Raw genomic sequence first — 17685 nt, 5'->3', positions numbered from 1 at the left:
TATAATTTTCATTCTGCTTTTTTCTATACAGTGTCTACTTTGTGAAGCTCAAGGCTATAGGATTTAGGTCACATGAAATCACACTAGCATAAAATCATGCTTTGTAATCTTGCAAGAGTATTTTATAAAACTGCAAAGAGAACTTATGCAGCAAGATAAAAATTATTACCAATGCAGATCATTGACTAATACAATTATTTATTATAGTTTTACAGAGGCTTTCAGATAAAGTGTCAGTTTGACAGTCTTCCCCCCACCCCCCCACCCCGTATTTGGATTGTTAAACCACTGCCAGTTTTTCTCCCCAAGGACATGGCTTATTATTTTGGAGTAAAAGTGTACATTAACTACCAACCAGCTCTCAGTCGTCGTCTGGTAGTTTCTCTTTATTATCCGCAATTAAATCATAAGGACAGGAGCCACGCCTTCTATATCATGTATGCGCACTGCACTCTCCATAGAGTAAAATTTCAGTGTTATCACCTTTCCGACAGAGAGCTTTACAGACATCTAACACTAACTACAAAAAGACCCTTCATGAAGGAAGCAGGATGGTGCGCTCACCAGTGATCTCAGGGTGGGATGAAAAATCTCCAAGAGGGGTCTCGAGGCCGAGAGAAAACAGTTGAACACTAAAAAAGCGGGGTGCAGAGAAAAAAGATGAAAAACGAGAAAGACAAACCAAAAGAAGCAGAGCCAACGACTTAACAGACTAAAAAAGAGAGATCACAAAAAGCAAACAGAAAGCTAAGTTGCGCTCCAGTGGCAAAGCAAGCTGAAAGGGAGGACGCACGAGGGGCAGAGACTACAGCCCCCAAAATCCCTTGCGGCAACTCCTCCCTGGGCGTCTGTCTCCTAGGCAACCCCTGTAAACAAGATGGCGACCTCCGGGAGAGAGCCCAAGTTTCCGAGGCCTTCCTCTCTCCAGGGAGGCGTGAACATTTCACGAACTGGAGCGCAGTCGAAAGTGCTGCACTCAGAAAAGGATCGTTACTCTTGCTGGTCTCCTTTTCCCATGGGGCAGAGACCGAAAAATACTGTATACAAAGCCTCCTCCTACCTGCTCCAGCACCTCATTCACCGCTATCAGGAGTCAGACGTGGACAGAAATTACTACGACTTGGAAGAGGGCGAAGGCGAAGTGGAATCCGAGGTGTCCTCAGAATCCGAAATGCTGAATTTTGAGGTGTGCCTTCCCCCCACCCCTCACCCTCTCATTTCCTTCTCCAGTGGTCAGAACCCCTTCACCAGCCTGCGGCTGAGCCTCATTCCTAGGGCTCCTTGCCTCCAGGAGCGCCTCTTCCTTTCTGCTCTGAGACTCCCTTCCTCTCCTCCCCGTTTCCGTTGCCCCATTTCCGCACTCTTCATTTTTCATTAGCACATGTGATTCCGTAAGAATCATTACGCAGCGTCCTTACAAAAAGTATCTATTTGTATGAAAGTTGTGACTTCAACTTTTTCAAAATTATACCTCTACAGCATTGTGAATTGCCAGGAGTTCCACGTCTGCACCCTCTGTACCGTTTCGTCATGATTGTGAAATACTCCCAACACTCTCTTCAGTTTCTAGTCCCTTCATCCTCCTTCCTGTAGGAAAAACAAACAAACCAAGAAAACCCCTTTTGAAGTAATCTTAAGTGCTGCTGTTCCCTTCTACAGGGGATCTTCCCAACCCAGGGATCGATCCCTGGTCTCCCACATTGCAGTCAGATTCTTCACCAGCTGAGCCACAAGGAACGCCCATTTTATTCCTCAAAGACCAAGTGTCTTGGAAGTTTTATATATTGCTTATGCCAGGGGTATATAATGGATTATACAGACAACACACACATGCACGCACCGCTCACTGTGAGAGTATTTTAGGATTTGGGGAGTTGTCCCAACATTCCCATCAGTGATACCTGTTGGCAGCTTGGCCTTTCACACTCATATTACAAATTCCCTCTTTTCTACAGTGTCTCATCTAAACACCACCCAATGCAACTTCTTACACTTATCATTCTGTTCCTTCCTTAGTTCCTTACCTACTTTCTTGCCCCTTTCCACTTCATATCGTACCAATTCCTTCTCTTGACTTCCTAATGAATTGTTTGCTTTCTTTAAAAATGTAAATTGATTTGATTTCTTTTAGTAAACTGTTAGGTTTTCCTCCTTGTCTTGGCTGCCAGGAATTATAACATGTTTTCCCCTTAATTCAAAAATTTTCTTAATTTCAATAGTTTTTCTCTAGATTACATTTTTCTCTTCCCTTTCCTCCTCTTTGAGAGTATAAATTGCTTCAGACTCTTTTCAGAAGTAGGTATAATAGAGAAACAGTCTCCAACATCCGGTTCTGTGATGTTTTTCTGACATCCCCTCTGTCTCATTGTGCCTTTTCATTTCCTAGTCACCTTTCTCTCCCCCTTGAGCTCAAACAGGTTTCTCTTTTTTACGCCTGTTCTCGTCTCCATTCCTCATTTGTTTTACTTTTTCTTGTTTCCCCCTCTGTGACTTGCACTGTCTCTGTTCTGTTACTCTGGTTCTGCCACTGACCATCTGCACTGTGTCCCTGCTTGGGTTCCCTTCTTTTGTAATGTCCTTTTGCTCAGTTTCCACATTTGGCCCATTTTTTTCTACCCTCACGTCCGCCCCCCACCCCAATCTTCTACCTTTCCTCGTCTTCTCCCTCCTTTTACATGCGCTCAACATCAATTTTTCTTAAAAGTGAGCCATAGAAAATTACTTATTTTGTTCATCTTTTGTTGATTTATTTGCCATGCTTAACAGTGACTGTTGCAAAACTGTAGCAATGTTTTTACAACTTTGAGATGTTTATATGGTTTCTACCATCTTTCACCCCAGAGGAATTAACAAATGAATCACCAGTTTACTTTATTATTCTAATTAACGTGTGTTCTTCAGCTATGGGGTTCATTAATACCATTGTTAATCTGTGTTCAGTATGCCTTAAAAACCATAAAGGAGGATGGGGTTGACTTAAACTAGTTAATCCTTTTTCGCTTGTAGGCTCTGTGTGGAAGAAGTATTATTTCTTTCGTTTATGTTCCAAATATTAATATTTATTTTATGTTCTCACATTTTATTTTAGTTTTTATAGTGTCTCATATGTTTTTGTATGTTGAGTAAACTGAAAAGTTTTAAGATGAAATACCTGAACTTTTCTGTTCAGTGATTTATTTTCCATATCCTAGCCTGATTAAGATTTATAAGGCTCTGATAGTCAAAATGACAAAGTGCCTATAATGTAATTAGGCTCAATGAACTTGAGGGAGGTTGGGCAGAATACTGTTCAGAACGTTGCCTTTGGAATTAGATATTGGCTTAAAGCTTAACATTCAGAAAACGAAGATCATAGCATCTGGTCCCATTACCTCGTGGGAAATAGATGGGGAAACAGTGGAAGGAGTGTCAGACTTTATCTTTTTGGGCTCCAAAATCACCGCAGATGGTGACTGCAGCCATGAAATTAAAAGCCACTTATTCCTTGGAAGGAAAGCTATGACCAACCTAGATAGCATATTAAAAAGCAGAGACATTACTTTGCCAACAAAGGTCTGTCTGGTCAAGGCTATGGTTTTTCCAGTGGTCATGTATGGGTGTGAGAGTTGGACTGTGAAGAAAGCTGAGCACCGAAAAATTGATGCTTTTGAACTGTGGTGTTGGGGAAGACTCTTGAGAGTCTCTTGGACTGCAAGGAGATCAAACCAGTCCATCCTGAAGGAGATCAGTCCTGGGTGTTCACTGGAAGGACTGATGCTGAAGCTGAAACTCCAGTACTTTGGCCACCTCATGAGAAGAGTTGACTCATTGGAAAAGACCCTGATGCTGGGAGGGATTGGGAGCAGGAGGAGAAGGGGATGACAGAGGGTGAGATGGCTGGATGGCATCACCGACTCAATGGGCATGAGTTTGAGTAAACCCCAGAAGCTGGTGATGGACAGGGAGACCTGTCGTGCTGTGATTCATGGGGTCACAAAGAGTCGGACACGACTGACTGAACTGAACTGAACTGAATAAAGTCTTTTGTTCGTTGTGAGATCTTGAGCAAGTTATACTCTCTGTGTCTCATCCGCAGTATGGGAATTATAACAATACCTACCTCACAGGAGAGTTGTGAAAATTAAATGAGATCCAATGTGTAAGCTACTTAGCACAGTATATCATTTATTCTGTTACTAACACAGGTAATAACTTACCTGTTCTTATCTACTAACTATAGCCTATCAATTGACTTCATTAATTCAGCCTTCATGGAACAAACATTCACAAACGATTATTCTATGGGCAGTACTCTTTCGACAGTATAGGTCAGAAGAAGTTTCTGCTGTGTGAAAGCCACCCTTTGCCAATAACTTTATGTGGCTAATAATGCCTATTCATTGAATAGTTTTAAACATCAAATCTAATGGGAAAGTCTGTGTTAAAGTTCTTAACATAATGTCTGATACAGCATGGGCTCTCTAAAGATTTTAGGTGTAATACATAATAGCAACAGTGATGACTGAGGAAGATGAGAGTGTGATGGAGAACATGCATGGTTCCAGCTCTCAGGGTGAGATAAGACTGTGAATAAACCATAGCTATTCAGCCTGTGAACAGATGCCTACAGTGATGGCCGGGTTACAGGGTTGGCGGAAGACTTGAAGCGAAGTAAACCCTTGTTTGGATGCAGAGGTGGGGTATGGGCAGGCAGACAGCATCTTTCCAAATTATGAATTATAGGTAAGAACAGAAAAGGTAGATGGGCTGGAGGCCAGATTGTGGAGAACTCTGGGCTGTTGTGCTTCCTAGGTGGTGCTAGTAGTAAAGAACCTGCTTGCCAATGCAGGAAATAAAAGTGACACAGGTTCGATCCCTGGGTCAGGAAGATCCCCTGGAGGAGGGCAAGGCAATCCACTCCAGTATTCTTGCCTGGAGAGTCCCATGGACAGAGGAGCCTGGCAGGCTGCAGTCCATAGTATTGCACAGAGTCGGACACGACTGAAGCGCACACACACCCTGAGCTGCTGCAGGGACTGTGGACTTGACCCTTAAGCAGGAGGGAACCTCTCTTGTGGCCGAGGGGGTTAGATTAGAGGGTGGCAAGTCTAGAGGCAGCGGGATCAGTGAGAAGATGAGCAGCATCTGTGCAGGAGAGACAAGAGTCTGCATTAAGGCAGTGGGAATAGAAAGGAAGCCAGTGATGAATACATATTTAGAATGAGACACTAATTGAACATGGGAAGTCTAGGTTGACTGCCAAGTCTATGGAATGTTCCAGGGGGATATCAGACCACTAACTACCATGAGAAATAATGACAGGTGGAGCTATGCATTCAGGAGGTGGGCATGTGCATCATGGAAATCAGGAGAGGGTCAGAGACCTGGGAAAAATCAGCACTGGAGTCTGTGGGATCATCCAGGAAGAGAAGAAAGAAGAGAAGGGGAGGGCCAAGGAAAAAACCCTGGGATAGAGGTATCTCAGAAGATGAAGAGGATTTGGGGCTAGGAGAGGGAACTGGGAAGGACTGGTAAGAGAAAAAGGAGAAAGAAGAGCTGTATGGGTGGGAAGTCAGCAAGAACAGTCGAGAACAGGGGAGAGGGTTATGTTGCCAAGAGGGTAAGTGGACCATGAAAAGGGCTATTTGTGGGCCGTTGGAGATCTCGACCCATCTGCGTTTTGTGATGTGGCGAAGCCTGCAGCCTAACTGAAGTGAGTTGAGACATGAGTGGGAAGTGACCAAGGGGAAACTGAAGAGTAAAACAGCAACTCTGGAGGAGCTTGGCTATTAAGGGAAACTCCAGCTGTCGTGGAAGGAACATACAGGATCCAAGGGCCCCTTGTCGGACAGAAGGGACTCACGTGCTCATAGAGCTGGAGAAGTGACAGCTTGGAGAATGACAGTGGAGAGTGACTGGTTGAAACCACAGGCAAAACGTAGTACTATTGATGGTCCCTGAACATGGTCTCTGGGGAAAGGGAGCAGGACCCTGTGTGTGGAGAAGGAACTGTCCTCCTCTGAGACCCCAGCCAGAAGCTGACTTGAGTGTGGCACCAGAATGCATGCTTGTGGGTCTTTCCTGGCTCACTCAGAAGCAGGCAGGGAATAGGCTCATTAATTCATTCAGCCCATGTTTGAGTGCCCACCATGTACTAGGTACTGTCTTCCCCCACCCGACCTTACACTTTAGCTGTTTGAACTCCTGGTAGTTTCCCCAGTGGGCCATGCTTGCCTTCGCCTTTGCAGTTTTGTGCATGGCCCTTGTGCCCACAGTACCATTCTTGGCCCTCTTCTGCCCTTTCTTCCCCTTTGTCAGAATAACTCGCAGCTTCGGGTCTCAATAGCTGTCTCTCCAAGGAAGCCTTTGCTAACCCCCTACTCCTCACTAGAACTGCCTTGAAATGGGAACTCTGCTAATCAAAGCACCCTGCCCACCTCTATAGTAGTTTATGCAACTCCTGAAATCATTTGTATACTTGTCTAGCATGTGCTTGGCAAGCTCGAAAGATTTTTACCCCAAATGGATGATAAACATGACATAATCCCTGCCTCAACGCAGTAGTTGATCGTGAAGTTGATTCAGGTTTGGGTTTGCATGGTACAGTTGCCATCAGGACGAGGAGGCAAAGACTTGAGGGTAGAGAGACATTGAAGTTGCCCATGGGAGACCCAGTCAGGAAGGAAGTATAGTTGGGAGGGACAGATAGACTCTGAGAAAAGGGTGGATGAACAAACTGGAGATTTTGTGGTCAGTGACCAAGTTGAGGAGATGCTGGAAAGGCTGAAGGATGAGCAGTTGTGGGATCCAAGAGCAATGGAAGATTTGAGGTCTGAGGTTTCTAAGGTGGAGCAGTTTAGCATGATGACTGGGTCCAGGGCACAGCCAGGGGAGTGAGTGGCTGAAGTTATCTGGAGATCAATTTTTAAATGTTTGGAGTTGAGAAAGTAAAGGAACATGTGTGTGTGTGTGCACATGTGCATGTGCTTGGAGTGGTTGGGTTGTTGAGGGGCCTTCCTTAGGGATTCTGAAGCCACCCAACATACAGATTGGGCCAGTCAAGGTCTGAAAATGACCAAAGACCAGAAGGGAAAGACAGGACACTGACAAATGGCAGGAAACTTAGAGGTGTGAGGGGGTAGCCATGGAGAGACTTGCCTTGGGGATCTGGGACAATGCTGACCATGTGGCCATTCTCTGTATCAGTGGCTGTGTTGGAAAACAGACCTACTGTGAGGAAGGGATGCTGTAGCATCTTGTTTCCAGGAGTCGGAGGGAGTGGGCTATGTGAAAAGTTTGAGAGGTAAGGTGACACTGTCTTGCCTCGATTCTTTCCCAGGCCATCTATAAAAAATAGTAACTTTGTTGGGAAAAGTAGATCTCTTTCCCCCATTTTGTGAACAGATTGATTGGTATCAATGAATGAGACATTAGATGTAGAATTTCTGATTTCATCAACTCGTACTAACAACTCCCATTTATTAGGAATGCTTGCTGTGTTCTAGGCACTGTGCTAAGAGCTTTATGTTCACAGTTACTTTTAATTATCTTCAAAACATTAAGAGAAAGTAATAACATACCCTATTTAAAGATGAAAAGTATGAGGCTCAGAGAAAACTTTGTCTCTCAAAGTCATATATTCAAAATGTCAGATCTGGGCTTCAAACCAAGCTGTGAGCGGTATTTGATTCTCCAAGATTGTGGTTGGATGGCATCAACAACTCGATGGACATGAGTTTGAGCAAGTCCATCTGGGAGGTGGTGAAGGACAGGGAAGCCTGGCGCGCTGCAGTCTGTGGGGTCACAAAGAGTCAGACACGACTGAACTACTGAAAAACAGCAACAAGCATAGTGAAAATTTGGGAGGAAATAAAACTTTTTACAATAGCACAACCCTACATACTTACATCCTTAGTACTAAGAGTCTGAACAGCTCTCCTGATTCCCAAGTTAATGTCAAGTGGTCCAAACTACCTGAAAGAGTATTTTGCCTTCATAGTCCACGTACCAGTTATATTGGTTAGTTGTATTGGTATGGCTGAAAAAATTACTCTATTTGTGTCCTAATGCTAATGTTAGTGTTAATGTGTTGGTCATTATAGAGTTGCTGGCAGCACAGACACAGCACTATTATCTCTTCTCTTGGGGAGAAGGGGGAGAGGGGGTGTTGGGCTCCCACTGGTTCATGGTGTCTGTAGACTAAGGACCAGCCTCCTTCTTGAAATTATTACCCTTTTAATTTTGTAAATGGTATGAATCCAGCAAGATTAGCCAATGCAAAGTGAACCCAAGGACCCATTTTCTCCAAAAAGAATACCAGATGTAGAGAAGCCATTGCCTTAATGTGGTGCAACCCTCCTCTGGGGTGTGCACAAGCAGTCAAGTGCAGTGAGTGGTTAGAACTGCGTTGAGGTCAGGCAGATTCTGGTTTGTATTCTGGGCTCTGTGGTTTCAGGCAAGTTGCAGTTTGTGAGCCTTGGTTTCTTTTTTTGTAAAATGGAGCTAAGAGTACCTACCTCGGAATTGTTAGGAGGATCAGTGAGTGGACCCGCTGAGAGCTCTTAGCACTGAACGGCACTCAGTATTATCAGCAGTGAGACGTTGATGGGATAGATACATTTTTTAATTGTATGTAATATACATGGGTCTTCAACACAGTTTTCTTGGGGGCCAGCAAATTTTGGCAGTCTCAGCTCCCAGATGTGTAATATACTAAATAAGTGCTGGATATGATGAAATGGATTTTTTCTTTTCTAATGGAAGTCCTTTCTTTACCAACCTGTGTGTTTTGTTTTGTTTGCAGGGAGGATTTGATGGGGTCCTGAGAGAGGAGGTCGTGGCTGAGAAGCTCTACCAGCTGGGGCGCTCAGGCTCTGGGACGGAGCAGGTCTATCTCAGCCTGACTTTGTCAGTGAGTATGACAAGGTCACCATTGGGTGGCTCCATCTTGACCCTGGTTGGACCATATCTGTGTTCTCTGATATTCACAGTTATTTTGGTGGTCCCAAATCTCTGAGTCTTGCATTTGACAGAGAATGGTGATGAGTTATTTATGTTTGACATCAAAGAGCCTTGGCCAGTCCAGTAATCAGCTGCCTTCGCCCAGTTGCTTTGTTTTCATTTCCTTCACAGTCTGTCCCTTTCATCTTAAGCAGTCTGTTTTATAGTAATCAATGCTTTCTTTCTAGGAGGTTGAATTTGATTCTGTAAAACCAATCAAAAACTCTTCTAAGATTTTTTTTTTCTCTGATCAGTGGCAGGACTAAAATTTATATCTGAATCCAGGGGAATAAAGTATTTTGGTATTGACTTGCCCCCCTCCCCCATAAATATGTAGCTGTGAGCTATAGCTTACTTTCCAAAAGATATTTATTATGAAAGAAAACATGTATTGTTATTCATCAATTTATAAGATTTCGATACTAGCACAGAATCTTGGCTCTAAATTTATCATAAGAGAAGCTGTAAGAGCAGATTACTTAGGATTTCAGCTTTTGTCCTCATTTTGTGTCTTTATAGACACAGAAATACAATTTATCTCTTTCTGCTTCCTCATATTGTAAAGCATTAACTACCCCTTGGAGGTCCACGGAGTAAGTGCAGATATGTTGGTGAAAAAAGCGCACTGAAATTCCGCTATGGCACCCTACTTGGGCTCAAGCATATATAATTCCCAGCAAGGCTGTTTTGTCTTAGATTTGAACAAGTGAACTGCCTAAGAAATGTTAAGCCCCTTTCACCCATGCTGGTTTCGCGGCATGTCCTTTGACAACAGCATACGAAGGCTCTCATCTTTTACTGTTCTCACTTCACGACGTTTTAGGGATGACTCCGCGAGTCAGGCAGTAACATACAGGGAGCATCTTGGGTGTGTTGCACTGTGTTGGGCTTTGGAGTGGAAGATAGTTCCCACAGCCAGTACACCCCCACATAAGTTCCTTTGAATCAAAATTCTACTTACGTACACAGTACCTTGCCTTAAATTGATCTGCAAAAAAGCACAATTCTTTAAATCTTATTTCGGCTAGATGGACTGAAGCTTAACTTACTTTGTCACTGACCTCCTTACATTTGAGATATTATATGGTGATTTACTTTGCCCGAATAACCTGTCTAAGTGAATGCACTTTCTTAGGGTTGGCCAGGTTAGTGATTTTCCCCCCTTATATCTTACTTATGTCACATGTAATTTTTAAACTTTCTTTTATTACTTGTGTGCACAGTTTCTCTCCTCCCCAAAGTCGTAAGTTTATAAGGGCTAAATATAGCTCTGGTCCATCATGATATGTGTTTCTCATCATGCCAAGCTTAATGCCTTGTACATAGTAGGTTTCTTAGTAATTATTACTGTTCTAGTGGCCTTCATTAAACATTCTTATCATTCTTATATTTAAGAACTTGCTTATAATGACACTTTATCAGTTGGCTCTGTCTGACTCTGGCATCACAGCGTAGACCAGTGACATGAATCTTTGTTCCAAGTGACCAAATTCCCCTCCAACCCCTCAGGAAGTTCAGTAGATGCAAGATTTCATGGAGAGTATCTGAGACGTGGATTCTGGAAATTTGGAGTTGCTTCTCTATTACTGACTCGCCAAGTGATTTTAAGCTATTTGTGTACTTCTCTGTACCCCACATACCTCCTCACTCCATTGGGGATAATGTGCCCTACAGATCTCACAGGTTTGTTTGATCAGATGAGATTATTGTGAGAGAGCTTTGAAAACCAAGCCTGAGAAAAAGTGTAGAAAGTATTGTTATTAATGATCACTTGATTAGGTGTGAACTCGTCTAACATTTTGTTTGAATTCTAGGCATTTGCTTTTTCTTTTCTTCTACAAGATAAAGGCTTTGGCTTTCTTGCTTTTATGTGTGTGCATGTTTTTATAAAATATAAAACTCTGCTCTAAAGGTCTTCATGAACACTGCTTTAATTTGCCTTTTCATGTTGTATTTGTTCTTGCTAACAACCCTAATTTTCCAGGCTATTATTTCCTTCAGAGGAATGCATTTTTGATGGGGTTTGTAGTCTCTTTTGAGATCCTATTAGTAATAGGCTTCAGGTTTTATCCTCTCACTCCTACAATACTTTCAAAGGACATTCTGGATTTCTCCGTCAACTTTTATTTCCAGATGTCTTGAGAAGCCTGAGTACTCATCTGCTAAAGCCACATTAAAGTCTTTTGCCTTTTATTTTCTCAGGATCTTGACTTAACTGACGTTAGCATCCTCTGTGGATATGTTCACCTACAGAAGTTGGATCTTTCAGTAAATAAAATTGAAGGTATGTCATTGTCATTCTAGTAAATCAGTGGATCACTGAATTATTACAAAATTTAAGCTTTGCAGAGTGCAGTGTACTTTAATACTACCAAACTTGATATAAATGCTATTATGGATCAGTTTATGCATTGATCCTCTATTTTCCATGAGGAAAAAAAAGCACCTCTGACGAGAAAAGAAAAATGCAGAGGTCAGCAGACATGCTGTATTATGTGATGGTTGAGACACATTCAGTAATATTGAAGAATATCAGATGGAATGTTTGCTCTTTCCTTTCCAGAGATGGATCGTTACTTCTTTAATGCTTCCTGAATATTTGATGGTTTCCATTTCTTTCCCTCTATTAGTTTATTCAGTGGAGAGGAATTAGTCTTTTTCTTTCGCCTTTAATGGATGCTTTTCTTTAATTTGCATTTGCATCTACATCTTAATCCTGGCTAGCTGCTTCTGTTCTTATTTGAGCACCAGGGATTCAGAAATTTTTTTTTCCCCCTCTTTGCTCTCTCTGTGTAGTTAGTAGGTTCTTACAGGTCTAACCCTGCCATTTATAGTTCCTTATAAGGTAGCTGTTGTGATACCTTGCTCACATTTAATGAAATTAGTCACATTTTCTTCAAAGCTTGATCCTTGTTTCTGTAATAATTTTCTGATCTTATTTGAAATATCTGACCTGCTTCTTTCTTCACTGATAACGTTTCTATTCACTTCTTTAGCTCTTTTTTTAAAGACCATTAAGGGTCGCTGATATGGTCTTCTCTGATTCATTTTCTGATTTCTTCCTCCCATCTGACTGCAGTAGTTAAAATTCACTCTTTTCAATGGCTAAGACACATTTCAGCATATTTTAATTCTAAAGTGCTACTGTTTTGAAACACTTTTTATTTTTTTTCTAGTTTCATAAAACTTTTTTTTTTTTGGAAAATTACAAACGTGCACAAGTAGAGAGGTTTGTAATGAATATTCAGGTTCAATAATTATCAGCTGGTGGCCCCTCTTGCCTCACCTACCCTCCCTTGCTCCCCTCCCCAGGCTATTTAAGGCAATTCCCAGATATCATATCATCAGAAAGATCTTAGTGTTACTAGAAGGTGCTCTCCCCACAACCCATACCTCCAAGATTGTTTTCACTTACTAGATAAGGGGTTGCAGGGACTCCAAGAATTTTTAGTGCTTGATGAAAGGGAGAGAAATGTGGCTTCAGATCTTTACCCCTTGAGCAAGTAGTCCTTGGGAGCGAATGAAGCTTTCCTCTTCAGATCAGTCTCTTTCAATCTTATATGTCATCTTTTATTAACTCATCAAGTGTTCAAGAACCTACTGTGAATGAAATGAGTGAAAGTGAAAAGTATTAGTCGCGTCCAACTCTTTGCGACTCCATGGACTGTAGCCTGGCAGGCTCCTCTGTCCATGGAATTCTCCAGACAAGAATACTTGAGTGGGGAGCCGTTCCCTTCTCCAGGGGGTCTTCCCAAACCCGGGTCTCCTGCATTGCAGGCAGTTTCTTAACCATCTGAGCCGCCAGGGAAGCCTGTGCCGTTGTTCACTCGCCCAGTCGTGTCCAGTTCTGTGACCCCATGCACTGCCGCACATCAGGCTTCCCTGTCCTTCACCATCTCTCCCGGAGCTTACTCAAACTCATCTCCATTAAGCCGGTGATGCCGTCCAATCATCTTGTTCTCTGTCGTCCCCTTCTCCTCCTGCCTTCAATCTTTCCCTGCATCAGGGTCTTTTCCAATGAGTTGGCTTTTCTCATCAGGTAGCCAAAGCATTGGAGCTTCAGCTTTAGCATCAATCTTTCCAATGAATATTCAGGGTTGATTTCCTTTAGGATGAACTTGTTTTATCTCTTTGCTGTCCAAGGGACTCTCAAGAGTCTTCTCCAACCCCACAATTTGAAAGCATCAATTCAAAAGCAAAGTGTAAGTCATAGTATATATTTTTCTTTTCAAGAGAACAGCTTTTTTGATGGCCTGATATGAACCAGATTTCAACTTGCATCAGTATTACCTGGAGGGGACCTATTAAAACAGAGGTGCCTGTGCCCCACCCTCAGACTTTCTGATTCTGTAGATCTGAGGTGGGACTTGAAAATTTGCATTTCTAATTACTTCCCCTGAAATCAGAGACAGGACCACACTTTGAGAACCACGGATGCAGACATGAGGAGCTCCTGCCATCTGGTGGACACTGAGGTCACTACACAGAGTAGACAGAGTTAGGAGTCCAGCAACCCAGACGGTGAATTTTTTTCTATCAGAGTAATTCGAAAGCACTGGGCATATACCTGATGTGAAATGTACTCACCATCCAAGTGGTAGCTGCTGCTTCTGCTTTAAGATGGTGCTCCATGGTACCTGCCCACAGAAGGATCAACTTCAAGGAAACGTGGGGGCCTGTGGAAATGAAAAGGGTCAATGGAGATAATCACTGACAGACAGGGAGCTGATCTTGGCTGGTACAAATAGGCAAAACTGTAGGCAAATAGGCAAAATTGTGAAGCCATTACGTTTCTCCTTAGCTTTTCTCTTACGGGCAGCCTTCCTGGATTTGCTCATGAATTCCCACCAAAGTGTTGATGTCTTAATGTTTTGTAATTTCATGAGAAAGACAGGCTAAAGAAGGCTGTGGTTTAGACCAGAGAAATGAAGTAGAAATTGGTAGGAATCTCATGGCTTCTGCCACCCTGAGAAGCACAGATGTCGAGAGGATGGGTGGGGAGGACCCTCACCTTACCAGCTCCACATTCTTCATGGCACAACCGCAGGGTTCGGCTATGCTCCCTTCTCCTGGCCTGGGGGTGACTCTTACCTGGTGAAAGGAGAAGCATTTTGCTGGGCTTCAGGGGTGTGGAAGCTGTGTTCTCCTTCAGAGGCGGTCCTCTGAAGAGTTGTGATGGCTTGATTGTGTGATATAGAGTGAGAAGATGGGTGGAGACGCCCATTACTAGTAGAGATGGTGCTGTAAATCCTTAAGATGTGACTCTTCCCGAGCCTTTTCCCTGATTCTCCTGCTGCCCCAAAGTCTGTCTCCTGTCAATTGGCAGAGAAGCAGCGCAGCGCTTCCCTGTTTCTTATGTTGTATATGTCATGTCATTAGGACTGAATATTTGCACAATAGTCTTTAGTATTCTAGGTACAGAATATTGGCTGGGGATAAAACGCAAAACTCAGACATGGTTTTGAACCAGCCCAGAATCAAAGTAAAATAATAGCCATAATTTAAATCACTTCAAATAATTAATGAGATTTAAGATTGAGTCCATCTGAAACAAAATGTAATTTATAACAAGGAACTAATTGTAGCATTTGCCGTCTTTCCGAAAAGACCTAATGCAGTTATTCACGGGCTAATTATCGAGAGGATTATGTAAAGCTTTAGTTCCTCCAAGCCTGGCATTTTTGAAGCATTGACTGTTAGCAGCTGGGGGAGAGTGAGCTGGGACTCAGGAAACCTTGGCCATTTCTATCTTGAAGGTATTGGAAGATGGGAACAGGAAGGGTGAGGGGTCCCTGGAGAAGAATAGTTCCACTGTGGGGGCAGGGGGCCCTGGAGAAGAAGGTTACATTGTAGGCTCATGATGTGTTTTCCATGCTCTGTGTGTGTGTGTGTGTGTGTGTGTGTGTGTGTTGTTTTGCATATTCATATTTTTGTTCATTTAATTCATCTGGAATAATTAAGATGTGCTTGCAACTAGCATAATTTTAAAATGTCCTGATATGATGTTTGCTGTTTTTAATGACTTTGTCTAATTTTTACTTTATTGGCTTACCTTATTCTGTATTCATTTCCACTGTCCCTCCTCCCAGATTTGTCTTGTGTGAGCTGTATGCCTTATCTTCTAGAACTTAATGCTTCTCAGAATCACCTGAAAACATTCTTCAATTTCAAACCACCCAAAAACCTCAAGGTAGGTTTTATTAATACACTAATTACATGTGTTAACTGATTTGTGAAATACATTAACAAGCCAAACAGCACCCAAAGAGAATTCAGAGAGAATAAGGTAGAGGGAAAACGAATTTTAAAAAAGGAGAAGGACTTGTGTGTCATTTATTTTAGAAAAAAAGATAGAGTCTTTCAGGAGATATTTTTCAGAAGCTTTGCTGAAACCTAGTGTTCAAACCAAAGAATTAACTTCCTTCCTTTTTCTATGCTTCATTTAAATACTAGTTATTGTTTGTTTATTTTTGTTATAGTATAACACTTTTGTACCTGAAAAATATGTAAAAATTTCCTGGGGGCTTACGTGTTGCCTTCTTATTGATCCAGCCTTAGCTCCTATTTAGAAAGCAGTGATTTCACATCTTCATTCTTGCTTCTCTGCACATGCTTCTGCATTTCTGAGGCAGAATGAAACTCGAGAATGATGATTGACAGAGCGGCTTACTCTGCTATGGAACCCAGGGTCTCATGCTTTAATGTGAATATAGCTCACGTGGCATTCTTGTGAAAATGAGATTCTAACCTAGGAGGTCTGGGGTGGGCCTGAGACTCTCCTTTCTAACAACTTTCCTGGCAAGCCATTGCTGCTGACCCATGGATCATACTTCAGAGAGATCACAGACTGATGGTACCCCAATTTTCTGCACATTGGAATCACCTGGGAAGTTTTAAAAACTGCTGATGCCTGGACCCCACCCACTCCCAGAGGTTCTGATTCAAGTGGTCCAAAGTAAAGCCTGAGTGTGGGGATTTTTAAAGGACCCTGCCCACGTGGCTGTAACATGCTGATGAATTTGGGAACCATTGCTACAAGCTGGGGTTGAGTGTCCTTCTACTGGACTCAAGTATTTCATTAAAGATTATTTTGCAGAATGGAAAACAATTGCTTTTTATTATCTATTAGTTTTACTTATTTAGAAACCAAGTTAATTTAGATTCAAAGTATCCTTCTGGGTCCATTTGAAGTCAAGAATCTGACACCATCTCCACTGCCAGGAAGATGTCTCTCTTAATTTGTCTTCTGTTGTTTCACATCGCTACATTTTTATCAGTAGTGAATTTTTTTTCCCTTTGAAGTTACAGTTATTGTTGGGGTTTCATTCCTTTACCCAGATAAGCCACACATAGTGCCTGTTGGTCTTCATTGTGGGGCCTCACAGTCTCCAGGTCATCAGGAATTGTTCTTGCAGAGCTGTCTGGATTCTCTGTCCTTTGCCCTCTGGGTTCTCTGTCCCTTCCATCTTGCCCTAGACCCCAGGGGAACCAGCCACAGCAACAGAGTGAACCCTTCCTGGGAAAAACTTTCCTGGAGTTTCTTTTATTCACAACCTTACATCACCCCATCCCCCAAAAGACTGCGCAGGAAAACTAAAGCAAATCAGATAGCCCATCTCTCTCTTTTTTTTTTAAGAGCAGTTTTAGGTTCAGAGCAAAATTAAGGGGAAAGGACAGAGCTTTCCCATATACCTCCTGCCCCCACTATATGCACAGCTTCCCCGCAGTCAACAGTCCCCACCAGAGTGGGGCATTTGTTACTCTCCAGCCTCTGACACATCATGGTCACCCCAAAACCACAGTTTACATTAGGATTCACTCTTGGTGTCGTACGGGCTGGGCATTTGGACAAGCGTATAATGATGTGTTTCCATCATTATGGCAGATACCTCAGTGTTTAAGGTTCCTAGAGAATTCAAGAGCAGATATATTGGCACCTTTAGAAAAGTTCTTGCAAAGTGCCAGAGTGCCCCTGATGAGAGACTTCGACCCTATGTGAGCCCTAAGTGAACCCCTTTGTGAACCTGGGAGGGGAGTGATCGAGATCTTCCAGAGTTTCCAATGCAGGATCTTACCAGATCCCCCCAGTAAGAACTGTGAGGCAACTGGGATGGTCCCATTTTACACATGGATTTGCAGAAGCACAAAAGGTCAAATAACTTACTCACCCTTTGCCGGGAGGTCACAGGCTGGCACTGAACCCCATGACTGAGGCCCGAAGCCCATTTTTTCCCAGTAAATGAGGCTTGTGTATAATATCCCACCCTCTGGGGAAGCTTTGCTTCTCTTTCATTTATTATTTTAGTGCCTTGTGCCACCAACCAGAGAAAGCATACTCCAAAGAACAGGAGCCCTGACCCTTTTTATATTTGCTGGAATGATTTTGCTCTTAGTAGGTGAAGAAGTTTCATTTGATTGATGGGCACTGCTTACAAGCTCTGGGCTCCAATGGAACTCCCAGTGGGAGTCAGGGCAGTATCGTAACACTTTTAAGGCTTCTCAACAAGCCCAGTGTAAATAAATGGATGGATAGAGTCCCGATAGGGGTGTAGATAGGTATCATGAGCAAAGAGGTCAGTTGTAAATAAGGCTAGATAATTAGAAGTTTATTTCTAGCCCATCATTATTATATAGAACAAAAAAGTAAACATGAAGCTTCATTTTGTTATGCCAAACTGACTTTTTAATTCAGTCATGGGATACATT

At 42.6% G+C, this 17685-nt stretch overlaps 1 protein-coding gene across 6 annotated transcripts in view; it reads left to right on the top strand.

Moving 5' to 3' along the window:
- Nucleotides 1-863: 863 nt before the first annotated feature.
- LRGUK (leucine rich repeats and guanylate kinase domain containing) overlaps nt 864-17685 on the top strand; it is a 162501-nt gene continuing 145679 nt past the window's right edge. For all 6 annotated transcript variants that reach the window (XR_011486915.1, XR_011486906.1, XR_011486899.1 and 3 more), the window contains exons 1-4: nt 864-1186; nt 8783-8890; nt 11182-11263; nt 15069-15169. Coding sequence is in view for 1 of the 6 variants with exons in the window: in XM_070465613.1 (XP_070321714.1) it covers nt 878-1186; nt 8783-8890; nt 11182-11263; nt 15069-15169 (600 nt within the window). In the remaining 5 variants the exon portion in view is untranslated. The remainder of the gene's footprint in view (nt 1187-8782; nt 8891-11181; nt 11264-15068; nt 15170-17685) is intronic.

This window comes from Odocoileus virginianus, chromosome 1, assembly GCF_023699985.2.
Source record: "Odocoileus virginianus isolate 20LAN1187 ecotype Illinois chromosome 1, Ovbor_1.2, whole genome shotgun sequence".
Classification (NCBI taxonomy): domain Eukaryota; kingdom Metazoa; phylum Chordata; class Mammalia; order Artiodactyla; family Cervidae; genus Odocoileus; species Odocoileus virginianus.
The sequence above is the reverse complement of the archived record's forward strand: the minus strand, read 5'-3'. Positions and strand labels throughout refer to the sequence as shown.